The 26,516-nt window shown below is 28.9% G+C and overlaps 1 protein-coding gene across 6 annotated transcripts in view; it reads right to left on the minus strand.

Moving 5' to 3' along the window:
• Window positions 1–919: 919 nt before the first annotated feature.
• The window catches only part of LOC132929105 (small conductance calcium-activated potassium channel protein), a 244,790-nt gene continuing 219,193 nt past the window's right edge, over window positions 920–26,516 (minus strand). For 2 of the 6 annotated variants that reach the window (XM_060994208.1, XM_060994212.1), the window contains 7 exons: window positions 16,856–16,991; window positions 12,254–12,364; window positions 12,053–12,180; window positions 11,449–11,518; window positions 11,275–11,382; window positions 8,050–8,488; window positions 920–2,247 (listed from right to left, as the gene is read on the minus strand). In XM_060994208.1, coding sequence (XP_060850191.1) covers window positions 8,075–8,488; window positions 11,275–11,382; window positions 11,449–11,518; window positions 12,053–12,180; window positions 12,254–12,364; window positions 16,856–16,991 — 967 coding nt within the window. In that variant the 3' untranslated portion in view covers window positions 920–2,247; window positions 8,050–8,074. Of the gene's footprint in view, window positions 2,248–4,328; window positions 4,425–8,048; window positions 8,489–11,274; window positions 11,383–11,448; window positions 11,519–12,052; window positions 12,181–12,253; window positions 12,365–15,070; window positions 15,207–16,855; window positions 16,992–26,516 lie in introns of those variants that run through there. The other 4 variants (XM_060994211.1, XM_060994207.1, XM_060994209.1 and 1 more) reach the window with 4 other exon arrangements.

Here is a 26,516-nt window from a genome sequence, read left to right on the forward strand (position 1 = left end):
AGTATAAACATAATGTAATGAATACAAGAGTTAATACTTAATAGGATACAATTATTATTATACAAATATAAATAAAATATCATAATAGGTGAGTATTAATATAATATATACGTACTATTGGATTACTCACTTGAAAATAAATATTACTAAATTGTTACATAATATTTATCTTGTAAGGTAGTTGGCAGCGATATTACTTTCCGTACAGTTTATGGAAAAAAGTATAATAAGTTTTTTTTTTTAATATTTATATTCTTTATGATCTTGGACTGAGTTTATTTTAGTGGTCACTAAAAATTCAAGTTTTAGTTGATTTTTCAATCAACACTGTTACAATTTATTTAATACATTTTGTTTGCTTATTTCAATCAGAATCTATTTCTGTACTGCGGGAGTGCGAACATCGAGTAGTTCGTCAACGGTATTTATATAGCTATTTAAGTAAGTTGACAAATATGAAAAATGATAAGTGGATGCGAAACATTGCTGTTTCCAACTCTTTTCAAATAAAAAAAAAGTACTAAATCAATAATAATGCCTTCTACGTATAATATTTAGAAAAAAATTTCATTAACTTAATTTGGCCTAAGCACATTAAGGCACATTTAACTTTCATGGGTTTTAAAATATACTTTTTACAAAACAAATAAATGAAATTTAAATGCATTACAAATAATAATAATACTTGTTTTTATAATAACAAATTGAAATGTAAAAGTTAAAGATAACTCAAGGCACTTCTAAAAAAGTTTAAAAAAAATTTAATGAAAATTGTAAATAATAACAGGGGTATAAATTTAAGTATAATTATTATATTATACAGATATATAACATAATGTTATAAGCATAACATAGCTATATAATATAAATATTTGATTTCAATATTTATTATTTATTTAATTTAATTTTTTTAAGAAAACGTGAAATATCATAAAGCTTATAGTTCCTAACGTAAGTATGTTACTCAAAATTTAACACTTAACGCTCATTGAATATATTTAAAATTATTTTAATAATAATAAACTATAATAATTTAATAGCAATATATATATAATATTTAAGTTATAATTACGGATTTGGTCCTGATTCAAAATGTCCCCTTTTGTTTTCGTGAACCCTTATAAAAACTTGCAAATATTGTAAAATCACTTATCGGATTGCCAGCGAGTCGTTGAGATTTATTAGAAAATAATACCATCTATGCTCAAACCTATTAAACACTATGATATGTATTTCGTTGAAATTTTAAATACAGTGATTCAAATTCATTTGAACTTCATTAAATTATAGTCAATGTAAGTATTTAATTAAACAACGTGATGTATATACGAATAGGTATATACTATGCAATTTCTGTGAGCTAATTTTTTCCACTTAACTAATCATAACGGAACGCTATTAAACGAATAAATAAACAAATGGGTAACGAAAAAAAAGATAAACTATAATTTTAATTTCTTTTGAAACTTATAATCTAGAACAATATTATTTAAAAATAAAATTTACATAAATCATGGGATTTGGTGCACGTCCCTTAAACTTTATATTTGTTTTAATGTGTATAAAATGTTTGCAATGTATTTGTTCATTCAAGAGTTATCGCTTGGACACCATATATATTATTATGTAGGTATAGTCAAATTATATTTTATTTCAAATTATTAATTCTTAAATAATTAAGAAGCTCTACCGAATATATTATTATATATTTTATGAGTGATTATTTAATTATTAATTTATATTAATATTAATATTATTTAATATTGTTATAAAGATTTTAATGGTTATTTAGAATTGATTTTCGTAGAAAAATATAATAATGTACGTTACGCGCAATCATCCTAAAGCGATAAAATACCTACCTATAAAGACATTTAATAATATAATTACATTTTAATATTTAATTTTATAAATTTATAAATTTTAACAATATTAAAAAAAAATCAAAATCAAAATAAAAGCCATTTTGGCGTATACAATTCTACATATCTCGTTGAACGTGACCTATGCGAAATTTTAAAATCCACTTGTATATTCTGAGCAATTCTTACTAATTTCTAGTAGAAATAACAAAGTATTTTTTTTGTGTTAACATTAATTAGTTCTACTTAAGTATTTTAACAATAATAATATATTATATTTATAATATTATTATATTAACGTAGACATAAGTTGTACGTAGACGATTTCGAATCGTTTTCCAGTCGTTCGGCTGATTTCAAAACGAACGCTGACACATGTTTGTTCCTAAAAATATACAAACACATATTAAATTATTATCTTTCGAATGTCGTTTATTAACGAAAATTATCATAAATAGCGGGAAATACGTTAAGTATCTATATATATTTATAGAATAGGTTACCTATCACTGTTGTTTATATGATTATACGTCATAATATAAATGAGCATATATCTATTATAATATACCTAGGTATAAAATTATTGTAATTACTAATTAGTTGTTAATATATGCACTGTAACCTACTATAAACGCTATAACTCAACTGGTTACTGGTTAAACTAACTTTTTAAGTAAACTTGTATTTTTATTTTTTTTTTAAAGTCATACTATACCAAGGTTGAATTATTATTTTAAAATATATTTTAACAAAAAATCTTATTTCCTCCCTACATATTTTCCATAGTGGTTTTTTTTTTATGAATAACAAAATGTATTTTTCATTTTCTAATCAAAAGAATGCTTTTCTAATAATGTTATTTGTATTCGTTTTAGGACGCATTTTTATTTTTAGCATAATTTGCTTCATATGAACAACTTTTATGCTTTGCGAAATGCTCAGAGTTCGATAATTTATTTTTATATAAAAGTTACATAAAATATGAAGGCATTATGTGGGTTGGATACTTAGATTGGATTCTGACTTTAAAAACTCTATTTTCAAAAGTAAGTTGTAAAATACATTTATATATTACAATTTTTTCAGTTTTTTTAAATGTATTTTTCTGGCATTATTTAAAGTTAATACAAAAATCAAAGTCTAATATGATCTGAACAAAGTTTTTCCGTTTCAAATAAAAAAAAAATAATGATCAAAATCCGACGAATCTACGATGCGTAATCGTTTTTCTTGTAATGTCATTTTTTATTGTTGAAATGGTTTAGTTTTATTTTTCCATACGGCTTATTGCATGGTCGCTCCGCAGCGTAGCTAAAATTGCCTGAATTTACGCTTCTCAATAAATAGCTGGCTACGACAGCATTTCGATGATATTCGAAATTAAAATGAGCTAGTAGTTTCTTAATGTATATACTATATAATGTTTATAGTGTTATTATACGTAAAAACATTCATCGAATTGAATAAAAACATTTAAACAATTAAAAAATTAACGTTACTACCTAGTTAAATAGATCACTGTATATCCATTATCCATGCATGCAGTAGCCTGCACTGCTCTGCATGTCTAGTGGCCTCTAATTTATTATATGCATTGTCCATTAAATCACGTGATAATGCGATGGAAAATAAAAACGAAAACAAGTTTTTAATCTGTACTGGTTGAGCGGGCGTAGTTTCGGAGTAAACATCGGGAAAATTGTATTTTAAATTAAGCTGGGTTTTGGTGTGTGTAACGGAAAACGCTATGATAAACACAATTTTCTATCTTTCGGAACAGTGTAAAAATATATTTGGGTAAGCGGTATTATACACTATTATAGGGTACGTATGACTACAACGTTCGAAGATTGAGATAAATAGAGTTTGGTCGTATGCCAGAGGAAAAGTTTATGATTCGGTCATAATACATGCAACGTACGTGACGCGATTGTATGCGAAAACCGAGAAAAACAGCGGTGGTGCGTTGCTGTTGAAAATTATTAATGCGACACAGTGAGTTTAACACAACTATACGTTTTTATTTGTATTTTATTTTTCGTTTCATTATTATATTGTCCTATTTTTGATCATTCTCGGGATAGTCGAATGGAAAGCGGGACGCCTGTAAGTTCCCCATATTATGTAGGTATACCTACATAATAAAATGTATACATATATGCGTATATCCCCATTCAAACAAATTTTATTTCCGTCCTTGGATTATATTATTTTTAAACTTGAAATCAAACAGAAACGAAATAAATAAGATATGGGAAATATATATTACACTCTTTACGTGATATAGGTACAACGGTACTCTGCGATTTCCGCACAGTCACGCAATAGGTAATTATTATTTAATATTCATTACACTCCTTCTTTAGAAATGAATCGTTACCTAAATCTGGATTCTGGACATCTGGTATACAACAGGTACACACTGCGTATATACTCGTATAATGCAGATATTTAATACATAATATATATTATATATATATACAGATATGCAGGGGCGCTGCTACACCGGGGCCAAGGTGGGCAAGTGCCCCCAACACTTGATTTTGCCCCTCCATTGCCTCCCTATAATTTAATGTTAAAAATATGTAAGTAAATAAAGAAATTGTAAATCATTAGTAATATATTATAAAATAGTAATTATTACTTTAACGATTTTTTAGACTTAAGTTAAATTATATTATTTTAAGTTTGATTGTTATACTCAAATTAAATATACTATTTTTGTACATTTAGAAATAAATATACTTAATAGAGTTAATACTAACGGCACACTTACTAAAATTTCATACATTAAAAAATAAAAAGTTATATATTATTACATACAAATAAAAGAAAACGAAGGAAATTTGAAGTTTTATTGTAGTACATTTGTCATAATAATAAACTATAGGTACATTTTTTGCTTATTTATTTAGAAATATAATATATTATACTCAAAACATTTATAACAATACTGTCCTGAAAATATGGTATAAACAAATTAATGGGTGATTGAGTAACTAAAACGTAAATGCTCTACCAGAAAAAATTTTCACCCCCCCCCCTCCCATCAATAAAAATATCTGGCGCCGCCACTAAGATATGCAATATGATATAATTTTGAACTTGAGTTTTTAAAATTCATTTATAATAATTCTCAAAGGAAAAATGTAAATTTGTTCGTTTATTTTAGTGGGTTTTTTTTCAATAGAGTTACTTTTAATAGCCTTTAATCGCTTTTCGGATCTACAATAAATAATATCTTAATTATTATGTCTATCTAGATACAAATAGGTACTGCAGATATGGGATTATATTATTTCTTTAATATAACAAAGACTTAAAACCTTTTTTGAGCAATTCCATTTTTATTTTTATCTGCAAACAAATAGAAATATGCAGACTAAAGTTTTTATTTGGTCTGCTGTTAGGCATTCCTTCTTATACATACGGCTATACTGGGGGATGGAGGGCATCCTTTAACAACCAACGTTTTTAGGGTCGGCATAGAGTGAATACCGTTCGACCGTATAATAATAATAATAATAATAAATATATAGGTACACCTAATTAAAAAGCAAACAAGACCGTGCATCTACCTTCGTTTTAAATAGGATGGGTTGAAAAAAGAAAAATTAATTAATAATTAAAAATAGAATTTTACCTTGTTATGCGCTCGGTGAGATACACAAAGACCGTTTTTTGTGTTCTAGCGTTTTGAAAAAACTATTATATGATAAAAAACGAGATAGAGTGAATTCTACCGAGCTTCTTTGCAGGTGTAAGTATAGCGGTGGATGATTTAATTATTCGAAATGAGTACCTTATTGTATATTTACATGAAGTTGGAGTATTCAACGTGCCGTGGTAAAGGTAGTATAACATTAAGTATCTAATACCTATATTATATAATAGCGGTTTCAAAATTATATGTCTATATTTTTTATCTATTGTGTTTTGTTAGTTGTTGATGTAGGTATATAGTATAGAGCTGTACACAAATATAAATAAATAATTAACTAGTATAGCGCGACCTATATGAACAAACCAATTAAGTGTTTTGGTAATAACCACGTTTCAAAAAAAAAAAAAAAATAATAATAATAAAATAAATTTGATTTAACACAATTTATCTGTATTTTAAGGTCATCAAAATGGAATGGTTTTAATTAACATCACCACAGATACGTTTGTCGATAAATGACAATAATGTATAATTTGATAATAAATACGTTATTCTATATGACCGGCCTGCAGTAACGTTACTACTGCAGTTGGTTTCTATATATATATATATAGTAACGGAATCGCATTTATCCATATGAATAATGGGAAACTGCTGTCATGTTTAAAAGCACTGCACTACCCTGTCTAGGTATACATATATATATAATTTAATGGATTTAGCGATGGACTGAAATTAATTACAAACGCGTGCAGCTGTGTTATTAAATTCGAACGATTCCGAATAAAAACCATTTTATACCCACTGTTGCAGAACATTCGCATGGTTTTCTGCAAAGAGTGCAAAGACGCGCAACGCATATTCGGTTGTTCACAACTTCCGTCTACGTGCGTATTAAAATTATTGATTTTAAGACTAGGTTTTTCCTTTTTTCCGAATGTAACAAATTCTGCGTATCTATGGTCTATACTATTCGTTACTTTTTCTTTTTTTTTTTAAGTACAAAGGTATGCCGTGGTAGGTATACAATATACTCTATATACCATTATAATAAAACGCAGAGGTTCCACGGAGATAACAAAAGCTAAGGCCGATAACGAAAACCGTCTTATTTTACGATACAGCGGGGCGAGATTAAACATCGTGCGACGAAGGTAATCGATAACTTACCTTTGATAAAGGAAGCGTAGTATCTACTGTATAGTAGTGTAGACAGTAAAAATAAATAATCTGCGTAGGGGACGCATAATAATATACATGCAACGAGGTTGGAAATTACAATATGATGCCAACGTTAAATTCGGATTTTTTTACCTTCTCGACGTTATATTCGTTATACCACGAAATATAATTCGAGGCCGTGGTGTATTAAAGTATCATAAACTAATTGTCAAATGTATTCAGAAACTTTATAAAGAACATGACATTTAAAAAAAAATTTTCTATGGTTTATTTTTTAGAAGCTGCGCCATTTAATTGTATTATTTTACACGGGTTTTAATAATGCAATTGCTTTTATAATTTGAAAATAAATAATGCATATTATCGCGATGTAAGTACAAAATAATAAATACAGCAACGTGTCCACAACATTAAAAACTATAATAAACATCAAAACTAGGATAGGTACTTGGGTTTATCTATTTTAAGGTATCAATCAAAATGTATGGGTTAACCCTTTCACGTAGAAACTACACATTGGTGTAGGTTAGCGTACGTCTAATTAAAAACGAATACAAATGATACAATAATCAGTTTTACAATGAGCCTACACAAACGTGAAGTCTTTTGTCGATACTTTCAAAACCAAAACGATTAGAATGTAAAATAATCAAGTAATATAATACCTAACCAGTAGTACGTTTAGGTATTATTATAAGCAGGTCATAGGACATAGATACTTGTATTCTATTATATTGAATAAATTAAAAAATATATCGTTTATAATACGCGCAGTACATACTACATCATCTCGTATATTATATTGGTCGAGCACTATCGGGCAACCTTATGATTAATATAGTACGCATTTGACAATATATTTTACGAATCCTGCAAGGCTGGGACTGGTTATACACGCGGCGTTTTTCTTTGAGTTCCACGTATCACCAGTCTCGTGATGTTTTCTATCACCGCGTAAGTAGTCCATCTCGATTCAAAGCTGTGTAAAATCAAGAGTGCGTTTTTATTGTTTCGACGTTCGTCCGCAAGAACGCAAGGTTAGGCCACCCTCCGGATGAAAACGTTGCGGATCATATTATCCATATACGTACTCTATATTAGAACGATAAATTTCGAATTGGACGGGAAACGCCGCGTACAGCTGCGGCCTAACATATACTTTTTAAACTCAACTACTGACAACACGATAATTGGTGTTTTGCCCGTATCGCACCAAAAATAAAAAAAACTCGTAAGCTGCGCCGTACGACGACGCAATTGCGACAATACAAATTAATATTAATAAAAACGTATTTAATATATATATATATTATTATTATTAAAAAAAGAAGTTATAATTACCGATGGGCGGCGGTCGGGCGTGGGCTCAGCTGGATGGCTGGATGGGCTCGGGCACTAAATGCGGCGTCCGGCTGCTGATGGGCGGCAATATGGGACTGGTCGGCCAGTGGTAATGGGACGCGCCGCCGGCACCGGTCGGCGGCACGCTGCGCGAGTGCGACATGACCGTCGACCCGTTGCCCATGGCCAACATCATGCCGCTGCCCGGGGCGCCCGAGGACGACGGGAACATCAGCGGGTTGCCGCCGACGCCGGTCATGCTACCCGCTGGTGACGAGACAGACGGCTGCATCAGGCCGCCGGTGGCCACCGCGGCCGCCGATTCCGGGTGCAGGAAGTTGCGCCTGGACTCCGTCGTCGACGACGGGTTGGCGGTGTTCGGCTGGTTCTGTTGGTTCTGCGCTATGCACCGGGTCAGGATCTCCGGCAACAGCTCCAGCTGCACAGACACGCGTCACTCGATTAACGACTACCGCGAAACACAACGGACTCTATAACGTCTAGATTCTATTTTGCAGTCTTGCGGGATTTACGGAAAAGCGTTCCAACTTAGTTATAGCCGGTCAACAGTACCGGATTCCAAATTGGCTGAAGACATGAAAAAAAAATACTTCCTAATATCGATAAATATTTCGACAGGATGTGTCGTGAAATCTTCATTTATGGTGCTGAGAAAATTCCAATGGAAACTTTCATATAACGAAATTATTTATACTCCCATTATAGGTGTATAAATGGAGCCAATTCTTTTAAAGTAAACGATCGTATTATTATAATTGTTCCTGTATAATATATATATTTTTTATTCCATTTTTTACTATCTTTTTTTAAGTTTTTGATCGATAGCATTTATATTTTTATATTTTAAATTAGGATACTTTTTCTGAGAATTATAATTGGAATTGAAATTTCGAATGAGTAGTTATAATTATTTATTGTTCGGATGAGGGGATTTGATTGATATAAATGTACCTCTCAAAATGTTGTTCTACTACTCCGCTTGTCAGATCGTTTTAACATCTTAAAATTCTAATAAGTTATAACTAATTAAGAACATTTGAAATTTTATTTTTATTTATTGACTGTTTCAGAAATATATTCTACTCCTAGATGTGATATGAATAATGTATGCTGTGATTTAAAATAGTTATTACTTAAAAAATCATAACGATAAATATAAATATATTATATACAATTAATATAATATAAAATATGTAAAATATAAATTTCTAAATTTCCAAAAAGTTAATACTTTTTAAATACATTGGTGTTAAGTTTTAAAAGAATCACCTTGTTTAGTTAGAGCTGTTAGAGGTATACTGAATATTAAATGTTTTTTTTTTAAAATTAAATTATTTTATATTTCGCCGATGTTTATTCAGATATTTATTTGTGCAATATGCGTATTAATGTCAATAATAGAGAGTTCTGGAGTGATGATAGTATTTTAATGTTAGTTTAATGTGTAGTGTATTAATGTATAAATACTATTAAGAAATCAAAAACAAAAATTGTGGGACGATATTATACTTTATATTTTAATTTCTGTACGTCATGACAATAACTGTTATATTGTTTAAACCATATAAAAAATATATTGAAAAATATATAATCAATAACCCGCTTTAGTGTTTACCATTAGTTTATCGGAAACAATAACGTTTCCTTAAACATGAATATTGAGTCGGTATTTTGTATTTTATCACCAGGCATAAAGTCACAGTACTAAAACTGATTGCTTGACAGAAAGTTGATTGGATGGAGACTTTATAGAGTGAGCGGAGCTTATGTTCGCCCATGGCAGTTCGGATGACACTGTTTGGTAGGTAAAATATTACCATTACGTCATGTAAATTCCTCCCATACTCCCTTCCATCGCTCAACACACCATTGCTCAAACAGCTTCAGATATCAAGAAGAGAATCGGATGTGCAAGACAGGTATACAGATGTTATCGTTTCAATTATATAAGACAAGTAAAATTTGAATACTGTAAAACGATATAGTACTCGGAAAATATTCATATATATAGTGCTGTTAGTCACTCATTAGTCATTAGTCACAACACTATACTTGTTGTAATTACAACAGTACAAACTTATGTAGTTCTGATTTGGTCAGACTTTTGGTGTACAATCTACACTGGAAAATAATTTAAGATGTTTCGCGCATGACATGATATGAATATTTTTCGAATATTATGGGAATTAAAAAAAAAATAATGCAAAAAATATTTTTCACCTTATGAAAACCGTTATACCATTGTAAATTTAGATGGGGTTCAATCACTTGAAAATGTGTAATCAAGTGGAATTTTTTTCTGATATTTGGCAAGCGTTTAGGCTTTTATTATTATTTTTTTTTTAAAGATTCATCCAAAAAGTCCGCTCGGTTGGAAGTCATTAACAAACTTTTTTCTTTGGAATATAACTATTTAATTTTCGTAAGCTTGATAAAAAAAAAATGTTTATTTTGACCTAAATACTTGATAATTTAAAGACCGATTAGAGAATATATAGTAAAGTGTAGAACAATAATTTGCTAATGATTGTAAAAGAATAATGATGTTGTAAATAAAGGTGGGATGTATAAACTAAGAACATAATAAAAATTGTGTCAATATATTGTTATTATATAATATTCAAATTAATTGAATTAATTGTGTATAATGTCAAATGGTAGTTATATTTATAAACATAAAATACGTCAGAGAATTAATCAAAGTTTCAATTACATAATTTGGTATACTACCGTGTTATGTAATTGTAGTTGTATAACCCAATTGAAATACATTGCATTTATTCGGTCATGTAAAATAATTTATAGAATTCATGAAATAATTTACGGAATTTGTGGCTGTATAATTTATTTAGATATGGTTAATTTAGACTTTAAAATGTTGTTTTATATTACGTTTGATTAAATCCTTTATTCTTAGTTATAATTACAAGACAAAATAATTTAAACGAAACTTTAAAACTGTATAACTACTTACTGTACCTAGTCTGTCGAAGGTAAAAAAAAATAATTCGATGTAAATGTATCTAAAAGTACCATGTCAACGAGGAATTATTATTTTTATTATAATTGATTTAAAAATAAAATGTTTAACATTTCGAACATGATATTGCACGTATAATTTGATATTCATTTATAGTAATTCCAACTGGGATTTACATCATTGATACGTTATAGCAGTAAACAATATAAAATAATATTATTTACCTGTTCTTGTAAGGCTACTAGTTTATCTTCGAGATTCACCAAACGTTCTTCAAACGCATCGTATCGGTTACTCATGTCTGATACGATTTCATAAACAGTGTTCTGCGTCTGAAAATATATTAATCATTATCCTCCATATTTATTGTTAAGGACAAGGTAATTTCTGCTACTCACTTTGGCCATGTCTGTTATTGTATTTGCGTTGTCCATTAATTTTCTTTGGTCCATTTTCACTTTTCTCAACCTAAGGTAAACATAAAATATTTACTTTAAACTAAAAACATAACACCCGAGTTTTATTCAGCCCAACGGTAGAAGTATCGAGTATTATCTTTCAAACTGTCTACTTGAAAAATGTTCGCATTCGGTTGGAATACGATTGTTGATAAAATAAAAACTCTTGTTATCCCCTCGAGTGCAGTGCGGTTGTTTTAATTGAAGAGTTTAATTGAAAAGGGTTTGTGTACGTCGTGTAGTTATTCATCAGGAAACTACTAGTATTTAATTATCACAAGCGCGTCGTGTTGAAAAAAACTTATTATTTTTTATTAAACTCGACGAAGTCGTAAAAAAGAAATGTATTTGAATATATACTGTGTGCTTCAAATACAATAATAGAACATTTGGAGGCAAAATATGATTGTATTCAAACAATATATTGAATACCATTTTACGGAGTTTTTTTTAAGTCGTTTAAGTCAGTAATGATTTTTCTGTTGAGAATTTCTTTTAGCGGTCAACAAACGTTTTGGGCGATATTGAATTGTAATAGACTTACGCGTATATGGCCAACAAGAATTTTCGTTGGTGTGTTCGAACCCTGCCTGCATTCACCCTTTTCACCAGTCTAGTGTGTTTATAGATCAGCCAAGTCTCTCTGAGAACGTTGGCCGCAGCGTTTTTCAGCTGAAAACGAAATATATTTTTTATGAAAAAAAATCATCCATAATAATAGTATACAAATTATTCAATGTTGTACTCGTTTTGTAAGTTGAGTGTCCATCATAAAGTTATGGACATGTTTCTCTGCCCTAGACAGTTCCATCTTTCGTGACACAACAGCCACTAGAAGTGCTGTGCACCCGGCACCCTGGAAACATAATTTTAGCTATAGTTATTAAGACCGGCATTGGTGGTGGAAATAAAATTGCAGGAAAAATGTTGAAGGAGAAAAACAACACTCTACATTATAGTTAGTATAGTTGTCTATTTATTGTGTTTGATGATCAAAGCCAACATAAATTTGTTCATGCAAAGTTATTAATATAAGTTTGTGTGGAAGTTTGTTTTATAAATGATTGATGATGGTTAAAGAATAACAAAAACCGTAAGTGGGGTACATTTTTTAAAAATATTTTATGTTTAAAACGACGATGATGATGTTATGATAGTAATAATAATAATAATAATAATAATAATAATAATAATAATAATGATAATAATAATAATAATATAATAGCTCTATTCATGCAATTTAAAAGGCTTTATGTACTAGTAGAAATTAATGCTTATTTTAATATTTTAATTAACAGTTAAATTTATTAAAAGCGTAGTGTTTAACTCTTTTGTTTAACTCTGATGGACAGTAAGGACTAGGTAACTGATGTTATCGGAAAAGTCTATTGGTGTGATTTAATTTTCGATGTCATAGTAATTAGGCCCACTGCTCAGTCGACGTTTAAATAAAATATAATATTTTGTTCTTTCATTCGTCCACGTAGAATTAAAATATTATTAGTTGGCATTTGGCTAAATAATTGGGAAAGTGGAAAATTAAAGTATGTTCCATTATAATATCAATGTGTATTTGGAGTCGTTGTACTACAGTTACAGATGTGCTCCATCTCATCGAATAAATTTCGGTGTTTCGTGTTTGGATGTACACTTTTCCAACCTTTAAACATTAATTATTCTTGTAGAAAATAATCGAGTGCACATTTTCTTTTATTTATACAAATCAACAAGCGTTTGAATGCCCACTTAACCGTATATTATTATGTTCATGCAATATTAAACAAAGAAGTTCCTGTACAGTTTTACTTAAAATAAAACAATATTACAACGTGCATCCCGGGTTAGTGAAAAATCGAAAAATTATTTACACATTATTATGATTATAGTGGAATTTTCGTTTAATTTTAAAGCCCAATATTTTTTTCTTGAAACGTGAATGAGGCAAAATAGTGTTAGACAAAGCGTGATACATTTGACATTGCATGGCGATTAGATATGTTTAGTGTTCACATAAAAATATACAAAAATATTTCATACTATCCTGTTTTGTCTTTATTTTTTAATTAATAAATTATAATAATATAATACACACATTATCTAACAACTAAATATTATATTATTATAGAATAGTCGTAAGTGTTTTCGAATTTAATGGGAGCTTGTATAATAATAATATGTGTAGCAGTGCACCGAGACACCACATTTGCCTACTCAGGACGCCGTGTCACCGACTGTAGTATATCTATATATTTTGTCGGTAATTATATTAATATGGTGTTTATACCTAAATCTAAGACAGTGCGTCTATACATGTAGAAGTGTCTAATTTCTAAGTAATAATAATAATAACAAATAATTGCAATAAAATTGTACAATATCACTTGTGATTTTCACAACGGTATCAACAATGATATACATCAATTACGAAATATCTATAATATTATTGTATCTAAAGCGCTATTGAAACTACTGTACAAGGGGCTTTATATATTTATAAAGCGCTTCTACACGTTTTGCATAGTGTTCGGAATGTTGAAGTAAGACACTTGGAATTTGCATCATATGAGCGGTCCTTAAAATAATTGCTTTGAAACGCTTTTACATGTAATTATTATTATTGTTATATCAAAGGGATTCATATAAAACCATGTTTGATGTGAGAGGAAGAATGTAGAGTTAGAAAACAAAGTATAATATACATATAATGTTTATATATATTAACATACAGGATGGTTTTCTGTAAGTAAAATAATATATGGAATGTGTCGGAGAATATTCATCATTTTTATTTGGATTAAATATTTTAGAAGCTGTTAACACATCCATTATTTTATCATAAAAATTACGGTGATAATAATGTTTAAATTTTCTTTTGTTTTTTAAAATAGTATCAAATTACAATTTTTAAATAGTAATATATAATTTTAAACATCTTAAATCATTATGTATTTAAAAATGTAAATTTATATGTTAATTTGACATTAGACTCATTGTTAACTAGTTACTAACTATAATTATTACCTATTTAAATATTTATAAATTAATAATCATTAACAATATTAGATAAATTATAAGTAGTTTCATCAAATGTAATTATTATTATAACTATTGAGGAGGCTATAACATTATTATAATTTTGAAAATGTACAATAAATAAGTATAATTTTATTATAATTTTATCTCATAAATTATTATTTCTGATTCACTATTAAATGGTTTTTATTTTGTGTGTGAAATATATATATATACATACAAATAAATGTTTGACAACAAGATACTCTAATCTATATTTTATGATTATATAATATGTAGTTTTAATCTAAATTGTTTATTTTCTATGAATCCCTTAGACGTTAAGGGTATAATGTTATTAATCAATTTATCTACTCTAAAATCTAAATCCACTTGGACATCGCTCAACTGTATTCCTTCCTAAATTAATTTAATGCATTTTCCAAGCAAGCACGCTAGAATTTTTAGATGCTATCGGCTTGATAGACTTTTGGTCACTAAATTTGAGGCCACTGGGATATTTGTTTGGTTGTTCTGGAGTCGGTCTTACCATTATGCCAGTGGTGACCGCAATGCCACGACCGCAGTAAGTGTTTGGCACTATGTCTCCGAAGCCCACGCTCAGGAACGTGATCGCTATGAACCACATGGAGTTCAGCAGGTTAGCGTGATCTTCATCATGAAACCTACAGAGCCCCAGACACAGTGTAGTATTGATCACAACCCAATCCCAGTAAAAAAATTAAATTATAAATTATAAATATTACAATATTTCTCATGAACCGGAACGCGATTTATTATCTTTATCCTATCGACTCCAAAAACACATCGATATGTACAGTTTCCGTATCGAAATTATTACTAGGATGCGTAAAAAAAGACAATAACACAATTTTAAACACGAGTTCCTTTTCCATTCGTTTTTGGCGCGTATGACAATACTGGTTGAAATACATTAAACGAAATTCATTGCTTCGATTGTTTATCAGCCCCAGGGGTTCAGAACTATGCGTTCTAACCCGTTTATCCAATTACGAAGACGTAAAAAAAAGTTTTGAAACATCAACACGTGTTCAGGAGTGCGTGTATTTTCTATTTCGTAGAAGATCTATTGTGAAACATGACTTATTTACTCGTCTTTGAAGTGAAACTTCATCGTATTTCAGACAACACGAATTTGTTAGACATAGTACCATAATAATAATATGTACAGGGTGTCTACACTTTTGATATTTCCTTATGTTAGATTTTATTAATAAAAAACGATTACGTTATGAGAAAATAACATAAAATAATATGTATATACTAAATAAATTATACAATGGTTTTATATGTTGTTAACTTTTAAAGTAGATATTCATACTTGGAAGTTATTAAGTTAAATATACTTTAGGACGTGCTCAAAGTTTATTGAGCTAATGCTTTATTATACATTGAAGTTTTGTATGTTAATTCTGGACGGATGAATGAAAAATGTACATCATAAAAATGTTTAATGAATTTTAAGAATTCAATTACACCCGCACTCCCTGACATAGAAACCATTTTTTAATATATTTAAAAAATATTATTACTGGACCCAAATGTAGAACGTATGAAAGCTTTCAATTCAATTGGTTCCCAATGAATGTAAATAGCTTTTTAAAGCAAATAAAGTTCTAAAACTTTGTGTCGCGTCTACAAAGTTAGCAGAAGCTCGTGCCAGGACATAATTAATTTACGGCGGCGGCGGTGGCTATGGCAGTGTTGGTTGGGTGTGTCCCCTATTAAAATTGGTTTACGATCGTTATTATTCGAAATATAAGCTTAATCGAATTATGTGCGACGAGAAATTGGGGTGGGAGGAGGGAAATTTAAAACGACTTTCCGGATTCGCTAACTACACGGAAAACACCATGTTGTACAGCGTTTAAACGCGTGTATAAACGCAATTTCAATTTTGTAAGCTCCAGAGTAAACAGTTCGCTTTTAATTGTTAAAGTTAATTACATTTTAATTTTCGTTTTGTGTTGATGAAGAGTTTTGAAGTAATAATTCTCTCTTTCTCGGTCACGAGTAAGAGGTAGATTGGTGGTTGGTTATACTGTCAAAAGTAAATGCACACGATGGCGCTGTGTCTGTAAATATGTGTCAGTATATTCGTGTACCATGTGTGTGTATTTTTGTAATTGTAATGTATGTATGTATGTATGTATGTATGTATGTAGGTGTGTGTGTGTGTGTGTGTGTGTGTGTGTGTGTTTTTAAGTAAGTAAAGTGTAAGTGTGTGTACACACATACACATGTGTGCGCGTTTATTGTGTATTGTGTATGTGTTCGTCATTATTAATCTTACCATAATACCGCAGGAGAGCGTGATGCCTCGTCCGCAGTACGTGTTTGGTACAATGTCTCCGTAGCCTACACTGAGTAACGTGATGGCTATCAGCCACATCGAGTTCAAGTAATTGGCGTGGTCCTCGTCGTGGAACCTGCGTGCAATATACAATGTCCATACTACTGGTAGGACAGTAGCAGTGACGCTAGATTGCCTCTTCCGTTTACGCAATTTTGCGTTTGATGATTATTATTAATATTATTATTTTGTGTTAAACAAAATAAAATATCAAATTATTTAATTTAAAATAAAAAAGGAGACGAATAATACTACTTTTCAAAACATATTATTATTATAGTTATTGATAACGAGCAAAAAATTCTGAGGAAGAAAAAATATTGGAGCATAATATTGTATATTTTATTTGTTTTATTGTTATTGTTTGTTCATTAATGTGTATTTATTATTAATTTTCATACCTTGAACGTTCTAATATAGACTTGGTATTAGTGGCGTGTACAAAAATGTTCAAAACTAGGTACTGGAAATTGTAAAATTCATCAACGACGTACGTATCGAGTATGTTCATATAAGATCACAACACGGATATGTTGCAATCTCATGTTGGAAATTTATAAATTGAGAATGATTATGAGATAAACACTAATACTAGTCATAGGTTAATTAAACAATCAGTCAACATACCAGCCCATTATAAAAATACATTTTGTTAATTATTAGAGATATTTTTCTTTTAATTAAATTATTAGAATATTATAATATTTGGTGAAACTAATTTTTATATTTTATATTAGAATTTATTTAAAGCAAATGTCCTGTAAAAATCTATGAGTTTTATACAGTTAAGGTTTCCTTGAATATTGTTTTATATTTGTATTCACATTTTATTTCTTTAATATTTAAATTTTTTTAATCATTTCTAAGGTTATTGATGTATACATTAATAATAAATAAAAATTTATGACATTATTTGACATTTTATAAATTATTAACGTATATAATAAAATATTAATAAAAATACTTTCATTCAGCCACAAGCAATGATATAAAGCATTTGGTATGGATATTTTTTGGGAAATTTTCTATTAAAGTCATGCTTTTTATATAAAATTACAAATACCGCTTAATACAATACTGTATTAGGCATGTTAATTATATGCTTAAGAATAAACACGTTGGCTACTACGCATAGCGGATTTTTGAGTCGGTTTAAATTACCTACTTTAATTTGTTTTGGATGCTAATGCGGAACAACTATAGTGCCAACGCCACCATGACTAGGTTTTACAACACCGTTCATAATGACTCTAATTTAGAGAAGTGGATCAAAATGTTTCATTGGCATTTACTGCATTTCTACTGCAGAGGTTCCTGATGAGGAATTTTGTTGGGACGATAATTAGACTGGTGGATTTAATTTGAACAAATTTATTACGCGAGAAACCACTGGAATTCGATACCAGCCACAATATACATATTATATTATATATATGAGTGCAACTCGGTGGAATTTTAATGGAAATAAAATCGTCAGCGACAAGGGTTTGACGATAAATTTTCGGTGAAAAGTCGAAAGGGGCAACGGATAATATTCATGGTAGTGGTTTGCGGTAGTGGGGGAACAAAATGAACAACAGATAAACATTACTAATGAAAGTATAATCAAAATGATTATTCGTTTCCAAAAGTGAGTTTTGATTGCCGTTTTATGCGAGCTCGTTCTCCCCCTATCAACCGGATCAGCCTATATATTTTTGGTATTGTTATTTATTTTGCGGGTACGCGCTGAGTGCATTTGTTTGTCTGGAAGAATAATTGCTCCCGGGAGTAATTTGAAATGGCTATAGATGAAGATATAAAATCGAACGGAAGGAAATAACCGGATATTAATTTAACAGACAAAAAAAGTACAAACAACTGGAAGGAAATTGATAATTAAGATGAAAAGCAAAGAGGGTGTCCTAATTTAGTAATATTCTACTCTCTTTCTCTAGTACATAAAGAACAAACTAAGTGAAACAGAATTAAAAAAAAATCTTCCTTGTTATTTTTGTGGACTGTTTTCCAAGTTCAAGTATACTAGCTTAAGTATACTCGAGATCTGAAATGACGCGTCAAAATCACTCGAACTTAAAGTGTATATTATGTCAACGTTTGGAAAACAAAAACTTAAGAATGACTATTTTCATGGTCGTTAAAAATGTCATTCCGAGTAGAATTGTAAGATTGATGAAACTGCTTAAATGATAAAAATTAAGATAAAGCTGCTAAATGCCGAACGTTAAATGTCTGCTTAGACACTTAAAAAGTCATATCATACCACTTTAACGATTTATTATAGTATCAATGACTCGTTTTGTTTGTAAATATTTTCCTTAAATTTTTTTTTTTTAAGAAAAATTAATAGCTTATGAGACTAAATTATTTACTTTATTAAAATAAATTTTTGCCATATTTAATTTTAGAAATGTTATTCTATATAAATTTAGATATTTAAGTTGGTATAGTTTTTTCATGGAATTATTTTATAATATAATTAAGTTATTAGGAATGTAAAAATAAAACTGTAAACATTTTGTTTTTAGTTTCAAAATTATTTGTGTTATTGTACTATTTAATTAGTATTGCAAAAACTAATCACAATGAATTTATAATTTATTTATTTATAAATCTCCTTAATTAAATTAAATTTATTGTTTTATGTATACGAAATGTATTATACTTATTTTTTACTTAGGAACACAAACTACACAGTTTAATGGCTTTTATTTTTATTAAAAATACCATGAAATACTAAAACCTCAGAGTTTTCAAATTAATATTTTATTAGAATTCCAAAGAATTATGAATGAGAGATGAACATTTTGAGATTAGAGAACTAAAATATGCATGATCTATCTTGAAGAATACTTAATCAAAGTTATGGTAAGAAAAAAACTTTTTAATGGTAAAGCTCCGGGGAAATTATCAAAACAAAATAGGTACGTTGTTAACTATTATTACGAACAACCGATTTGTCTCAGTATGATATTTCTAGAAAAATGTTAATAATAACAGCAATCGATCACTAGTTATTATAAATTAGTATAACGTTTAAATTAGAAGTGGATTTATTATTAGATTTGTCAAATTGTTAAATGTTTGCATATTAAAATTAGAATAGTAATTGTATTTATGTAAATATTAAGACAACGTGATTTGTACCATAATGTTTACATTGGTAACTTATACCGTCTACGTTAATTAACCACCCACTCTTAATTAATAATGTCTTATTTAATTGCTCCAATAATTACTTATAACAATAAAAACATATTTACGTTTTAAGCTGATTTATGAAAATTGAAACTGTTGTGGTTGACACTTGAATTACGCATTGCTAATTGATATTATGTATGGTTTAGAATAATGTCATATAATACTTGGAAGTGTTTATATTTATATAAACCTGTTTGTAATAACGAATGTCTTCAAATTAATTTATCCCTCCCTTGAACATTTCTACCCTTGTATATATTTAGTTATGAGTTGTACGACTAATACGACTAGTGTTTTAAGTAATATTTGATTTATAAATGTAGGGTTTTAGATAAACTCGGTTAACTGGAAGAACATTCGAAGCACGACGAACGAGAAACGCCTCTCTTTTGTTTCATAGTTATGTATACCCTACATTGGTGGCGAGTGAATAATTACTTGGCAACATTACGGTTCATGAATAAAATACAGGATAAATACAAGCTATTATTTCTAACAAGTAGAGATTATGACCATTTAAAATAGATTGTAAAAATTTGGATTTTAATTTAATTATTGATTTGTAGTTATTAAAATTATCTCGTAATAATTCTGGATAGAAATAGTTTTAATTTAAATAAATAATAATTATTTTTCATTATTTTATTACATTAATATTCAGTTGGTTAGTCGATTTTTATGCAAACACTTTTATTTCGCACTGTTTCAGTTTAATTATTGTACAACCTATTACTTAACATTACATAATAATACACTATACTATTACCAGTATAGTACCAATTTTATAAAATATATATACATTTATATTTTGTTAGTGTGTTGTTGTTTTAGGTTGTAGGGCTGGTATGTTCTTGGTTGGGAATGGTCAGCAGGATAAATTAAAAATAAAATACTTAAACTTAAATATTTAACGGTAAAATAACAGTATTGTTTGTTGATGTTCTGAAATTGTGTTACTGTCTATTTTTGCGCCTCTTGTTCGATGAAAACTAACATATTTTTTAAAGATATTTTGACATTTACTGTTAAAATATATTTTCTGTTCTCAATATTTAACAGAGGTTTTGCAACAGTTCAAAGTATAAAATTTGTTGATTTTTATTTTTAATAGAATTCAATTACTATACCAATACTCTATTGTTGTGTAGATCCTTTTAAATTTCAGATACACGAGTAAAGAGAATACTATGGATTATTTTCGTGAAAATTTAGTTCTTATTCAGTCGTACGAAATCGAATTAAAAATAAATAAAATGTTTTAAATATTATATTTGCACATACATTTTCAGGTATTTTTCTTACTATATAGAACACAAACAACTCGCATATTTTCAGAATTTTTTTAAAATTAGTTACTTGTACGGAATGCAGCTCATGTTATTTCTGTACCACAATTTTGTTCACAAACTTTTCATTTTTTTACACCAAAAGAACATTCTTTATGCTTAATTTGTTAAATAACCACGGAATATAGTAATAGTTTGTTTTATATAAAATTGTAATATGTTGTTTACAATATTTATATTTTTATAGTTAACTATCATTCAAAAATATAAATAAAAATGTATTGGATAATTTCAATAATATGAGCGAAAAAAATTTTGAACATTTTATAAAAATCCATTTATGGATATAACATAACATTTAGAAAATTCCGATATTAAATTTAACGTTTTTGGCATATTAATACTTTATTTTATTTTATTTGATGTTTGTATGTTACAGAGTATCACTAAATAAAGACCATTCGTATAGTTTACGATTATTGCATCAAATATTTTCCTGGATTTTTCAAACGAACGCATATTATAAAATATAAATGTAAACAATTCTAATTACTTTTAAATAGTAACGTACGAAACTGTCAATTATTACACAGAACCTGTGAATAATGCAGATGGCCTTGCGCATCCTATCATTTACCAAACTCCGCAGGCGTGCAATCAGAAACAGCTCGTAGATGATCAAGACTCGTTTTGCAACTGCAGCATTACGCTATATAACACGAATTTGTTAAATAATGAAAATGGGATCGAAATTCACAGTTGAAATTTTACTACATTGGATATAATTATTTCTACATACACACTTGCAGACGCGAAAAAAAAACAAAAATAACAAGAAAATGATGGAGAAATTGATGTAGAGAGAATGGCCGGCGATGACTGTTTCATAAAAGTAACTGACGAATATAATAGGGCGGTTACACGCACTTCTCGATTTATTGTAATAATTCAGTATTCTATAATTTATGTTCTGCTTAAAATCACCATTCGTAACAAATGTGATTTTTATAAAAAAATTATTATTATTAAAAAGTTCTTAAAATGATAAATAATAAATCAAAACTGGTTGTCATTTTAAGTGACTCTCTACACATAATCCAGCCTGTGTATGTTGTAGGTGGGTATATAAATATACAATGCGAATATTGGCGGTAAATGTCACTATTTTTACATAAGCGTTCGACAAATAGAGCTAATATATGTGAAAAGTTTTGTCTGAACATTCATTCGACGAGGGGAGTCGTCTACACAAAATTCGTATCGAAATTATTATTATATATATATGTATAATATGCAAATAATATATACAGTGGTCCGTATGGCATACGAGTTTTTTCAATTACATCTTTAATAGGACGTGGTACAAAAATAAATAAAAAATAGGTACTGTATAATATTCTCTGAGGGTTTTGGAATGAATCTGATTTACTATAAGTGTTAATGTTATTAGGTTTGAAATTTATCGGTATACGCGTTGTCTAATGTCATATCGTGATTTTGTTTAAGGGACTGAAAACGCTCGTATTGCGTTTTTTTTTTTTTACTGATGAATTGCCGAAAAATACTGCGTACAAATGTACATTGATTAGTTTTTCCTTTTAGGAAGTATAGTCGGGCGTTGTATTCACCACGCGAGCATATAAACCGTATTGTCCGTATATTTAATGTTTGGAACGATTTGGGGTTTCGTCTAATTAGAATGACCTCTTGTAATCATAATATGAGCCAAACACAAAAAATGGCGAAGCGCCGATTCGCTGTTGCAAAAAAATGACACTATATTATTATTATTATTACGAGTGATATGAGCGGATATGACGTGTCAGCAATTAACATTTGCACAATGTTTAGCGTAACGTTTTTATTCATTTGCTAATATTATGATAAAATATTATTCTTATTTTGAATGATTTATTATTAAAAGCAGATGTTTTTTTTTTACAATACTCATATGATATGGTAACGTGACATGGCACCACATTTTAGTTTTTTTCAATGACGAAATTTAATTTTACTACAATGTCTGGTTGTCATCTCCGAAGAATTAGTTCATACTATTTTCAAATAATATGACTATTCAAATATTGTATGCGTATATTTTTATAAAAAAAGCACTTTACTGTGCCAAACACGAGGGATACAATTGAATTATATATATATATACAATATATTTGTATATATTATGTATGTACTCTAATGAAAAAGGTTTGGATTTTTACCGACAGTTGTTCAACATGCCGAGAAATAAAATGTAGAAAGAAAGCGAAAACGCGTTTGATACTAGTTTAGTCGATTGTTTGGTGAAAACGATGGTTTTAGTTTTTCTCATCCAGTTTATACTTAGAGCGAGTGGAAAAATATTACGTCCTTTCTGAAATAGTTACAATACCAAGCAACGAGCATTTATATAAAACTTCCATCGAAATTGTTTTAAAAAAATTCTGAGCATAAAAAATTAATCATCATATTACTATCACTGTCCGTCATATCGATATTCACAAATTTGTGATGACTATCTGTTTGAAGAAGAGTTAAGATTCGTTATTTGTGGACGGAAAAAACAATAATATATGTGATTAATTTTTTAAAATTTTATTTTGATTTAAGCAACTGAATGAAACAGAAAATACCTATTGAATGGGATTAAATTAGGTAATAATTATAATTTTTATTTTACGTTATGATATGTTGATATCCTATATTACGTGGATGAACAAGAAGAGAAATAAATAGAAGAGAGTCTCTTCAAGAGACCATGGATATCGATCCAGTACTCATATTTCTATTCTATATGATTATATGAAAAATTAAGTAAAAAATCATAAATAAAATTATCGATGTTTTTATTTTTATTTATTTTATTAAAATATAATATTTATTTGTTTTATTATATACCATAGTTATTGTCAAAACAAATGTTATGCTTTATATGATTTTTATTAGTAGGTATGTCTTTTTATATATATTTTTTTACGATTTTCCAATAAAATAAAAAATCAAACTATAGCTGGTGATGATAAGGAGTGAATTTAATATATTTCAGTATTATATTAAAACTCATAATAAATAGTTATTTAAAAAATATTCGATTTAATTATTATACCTATAATATGTGTATATTACCAGTTATTTAAGTATACAATAACATATATTATGTTTTTAAGAGAGACGATGAATTTATTATTTTCTATTACGATTAAGTTGCAATAGTTTAAAACAAAGAATATCAGGAGTTGAATCCTTGAAATATATTTAATTTTAGATTTGTAGGGTACCTTATGTTGGTTTTACGATAATGCTTTTTTCCGTGGATACTTTTACGGGCAGTGAAAATGATACGATATTTTTACGTAGTAACTTTAAGTATCAGTAATTTAAGTCTGGATGTTACTTTGAAGAGGTTATTTTTTAATAACAGTAGTTCTCTATAATGGACGTCACGTATAAAAAAGAAAGCACCGACAACTCAAGATAAAATATTAAAGGAATCTCGGCACCTGTGGTTTTAACCCAGGCTTTGCTGAGAATCGTTTTTCGAACGCGGTAGTTTATTGTATCGTATAATAATATGCTACTTTAGATTTAAAATTTATACTAACTATCTCATACCAAAGAAAGAGCGAGAGAAAGATAGTGAGAAGGAGAAGCGAGGCGAGCGCTCGACATACGGGTATCTGACATCTGTATATAGGTAGTGTATATTATGGTATTTTTCTCTGTCTCTGTATTAGGTGTGCCTAACCTTTTTTAACTTGTGGGCCACATTTAAGTTTATATTTTATTCTGCTGGCCGTAAATACTTCATGGTTTTTTTTGTTCATTCCGATAAACGCGATAAATATAATATTATCTTTTTTCAATTTATCGAATTTATGACCTTTAAAATTGGCTGAAGAAAAACAAACACAAATTTCACACATTTATTTCTATTAAATAATATATGTAGGTACTCTTTTTTTTATATTTAAATATAAATTATAGTAAGATATTTTGTAATTCATTCTTAAAAGTAAATTAAAAAAAACTTTTTTTTTTTTTTAAATTATAGTTATTGTTTTTATTTATAATACCTATTCAAATTTTTATTTCATAATATTTTCACGGGATGGTTGGAATACTTCTATGGGCTGGATCAGACCGTGGTCCGTAGATTGGCCTGAACTACATTATTCTAAATAATTGACATATAAATCATTATTTTGACCTGTACATTTTGTTTAGGTAATAATATGTTGTGAGTCTCAGCCCTACTACTAATATTATACACAGACGACCGATCTTATCGGAGTGTCGTCGGTGGGCGGCTTCTCCACTCAAGTCCCTCCGTTCACTTTATTTCTATTTCTGTTCTCCATTATGCTTATTATACTAAACATTGTATAGATTGTATAACTCAAATAAAAAAAAAAAAAAAAAAAAAAGACGACCGATCTAAGACTGACCGTCAATTAATAATATGGCTGATCATGCCTGACGTCACTTTGAACTGTTGCAAAACGATATTAAATATAGTATTATTATTATTACACGGGTGGTCATGTGCCTGTTTCAATTGTAATATCATATTATAATAGTAGTATTATACACCGTCATTGACGCTTAACGAGGTACTTATCACGTATAATATAATATTATTATTAATCGCACAGCAGAGCGTCGGTCCGAGAACATATTAACACTGCAAGTAAGTGCCTGTAGTCTCCGAGAACCACAATCGGACGGATAGAAAACGGACGTTATACATATTACAACAAAAACAAATGAAACCACCCGAAAAGTTACAGATTGGCAAGGCAGATAAACATATATACTATATGGGCGTACAATATATGTATATACATATTGTACCAAGTATGGATAAGACGTCAACTCGTTTTCAATCGAAAGTAAAAACTTGTACCGATATGGAATCGGAGATGCCCAATAAATAAAAAAATAATTGTCGAAGATCGTCTATACACGTAACCATTATGTACATTACATAATTATTCAGTATACACTATTATTACGCCGAGTTCTGTTAAAAAATGTGGTTCGATTCCGACTATGACCGTAATATACGCGTATAACCTTTCCCTGTCACTATTGATGTCTGCAAAATTTAATTTATGAAA

This window comes from Rhopalosiphum padi, chromosome 4 (assembly GCF_020882245.1).
Source record: "Rhopalosiphum padi isolate XX-2018 chromosome 4, ASM2088224v1, whole genome shotgun sequence".
Classification (NCBI taxonomy): domain Eukaryota; kingdom Metazoa; phylum Arthropoda; class Insecta; order Hemiptera; family Aphididae; genus Rhopalosiphum; species Rhopalosiphum padi.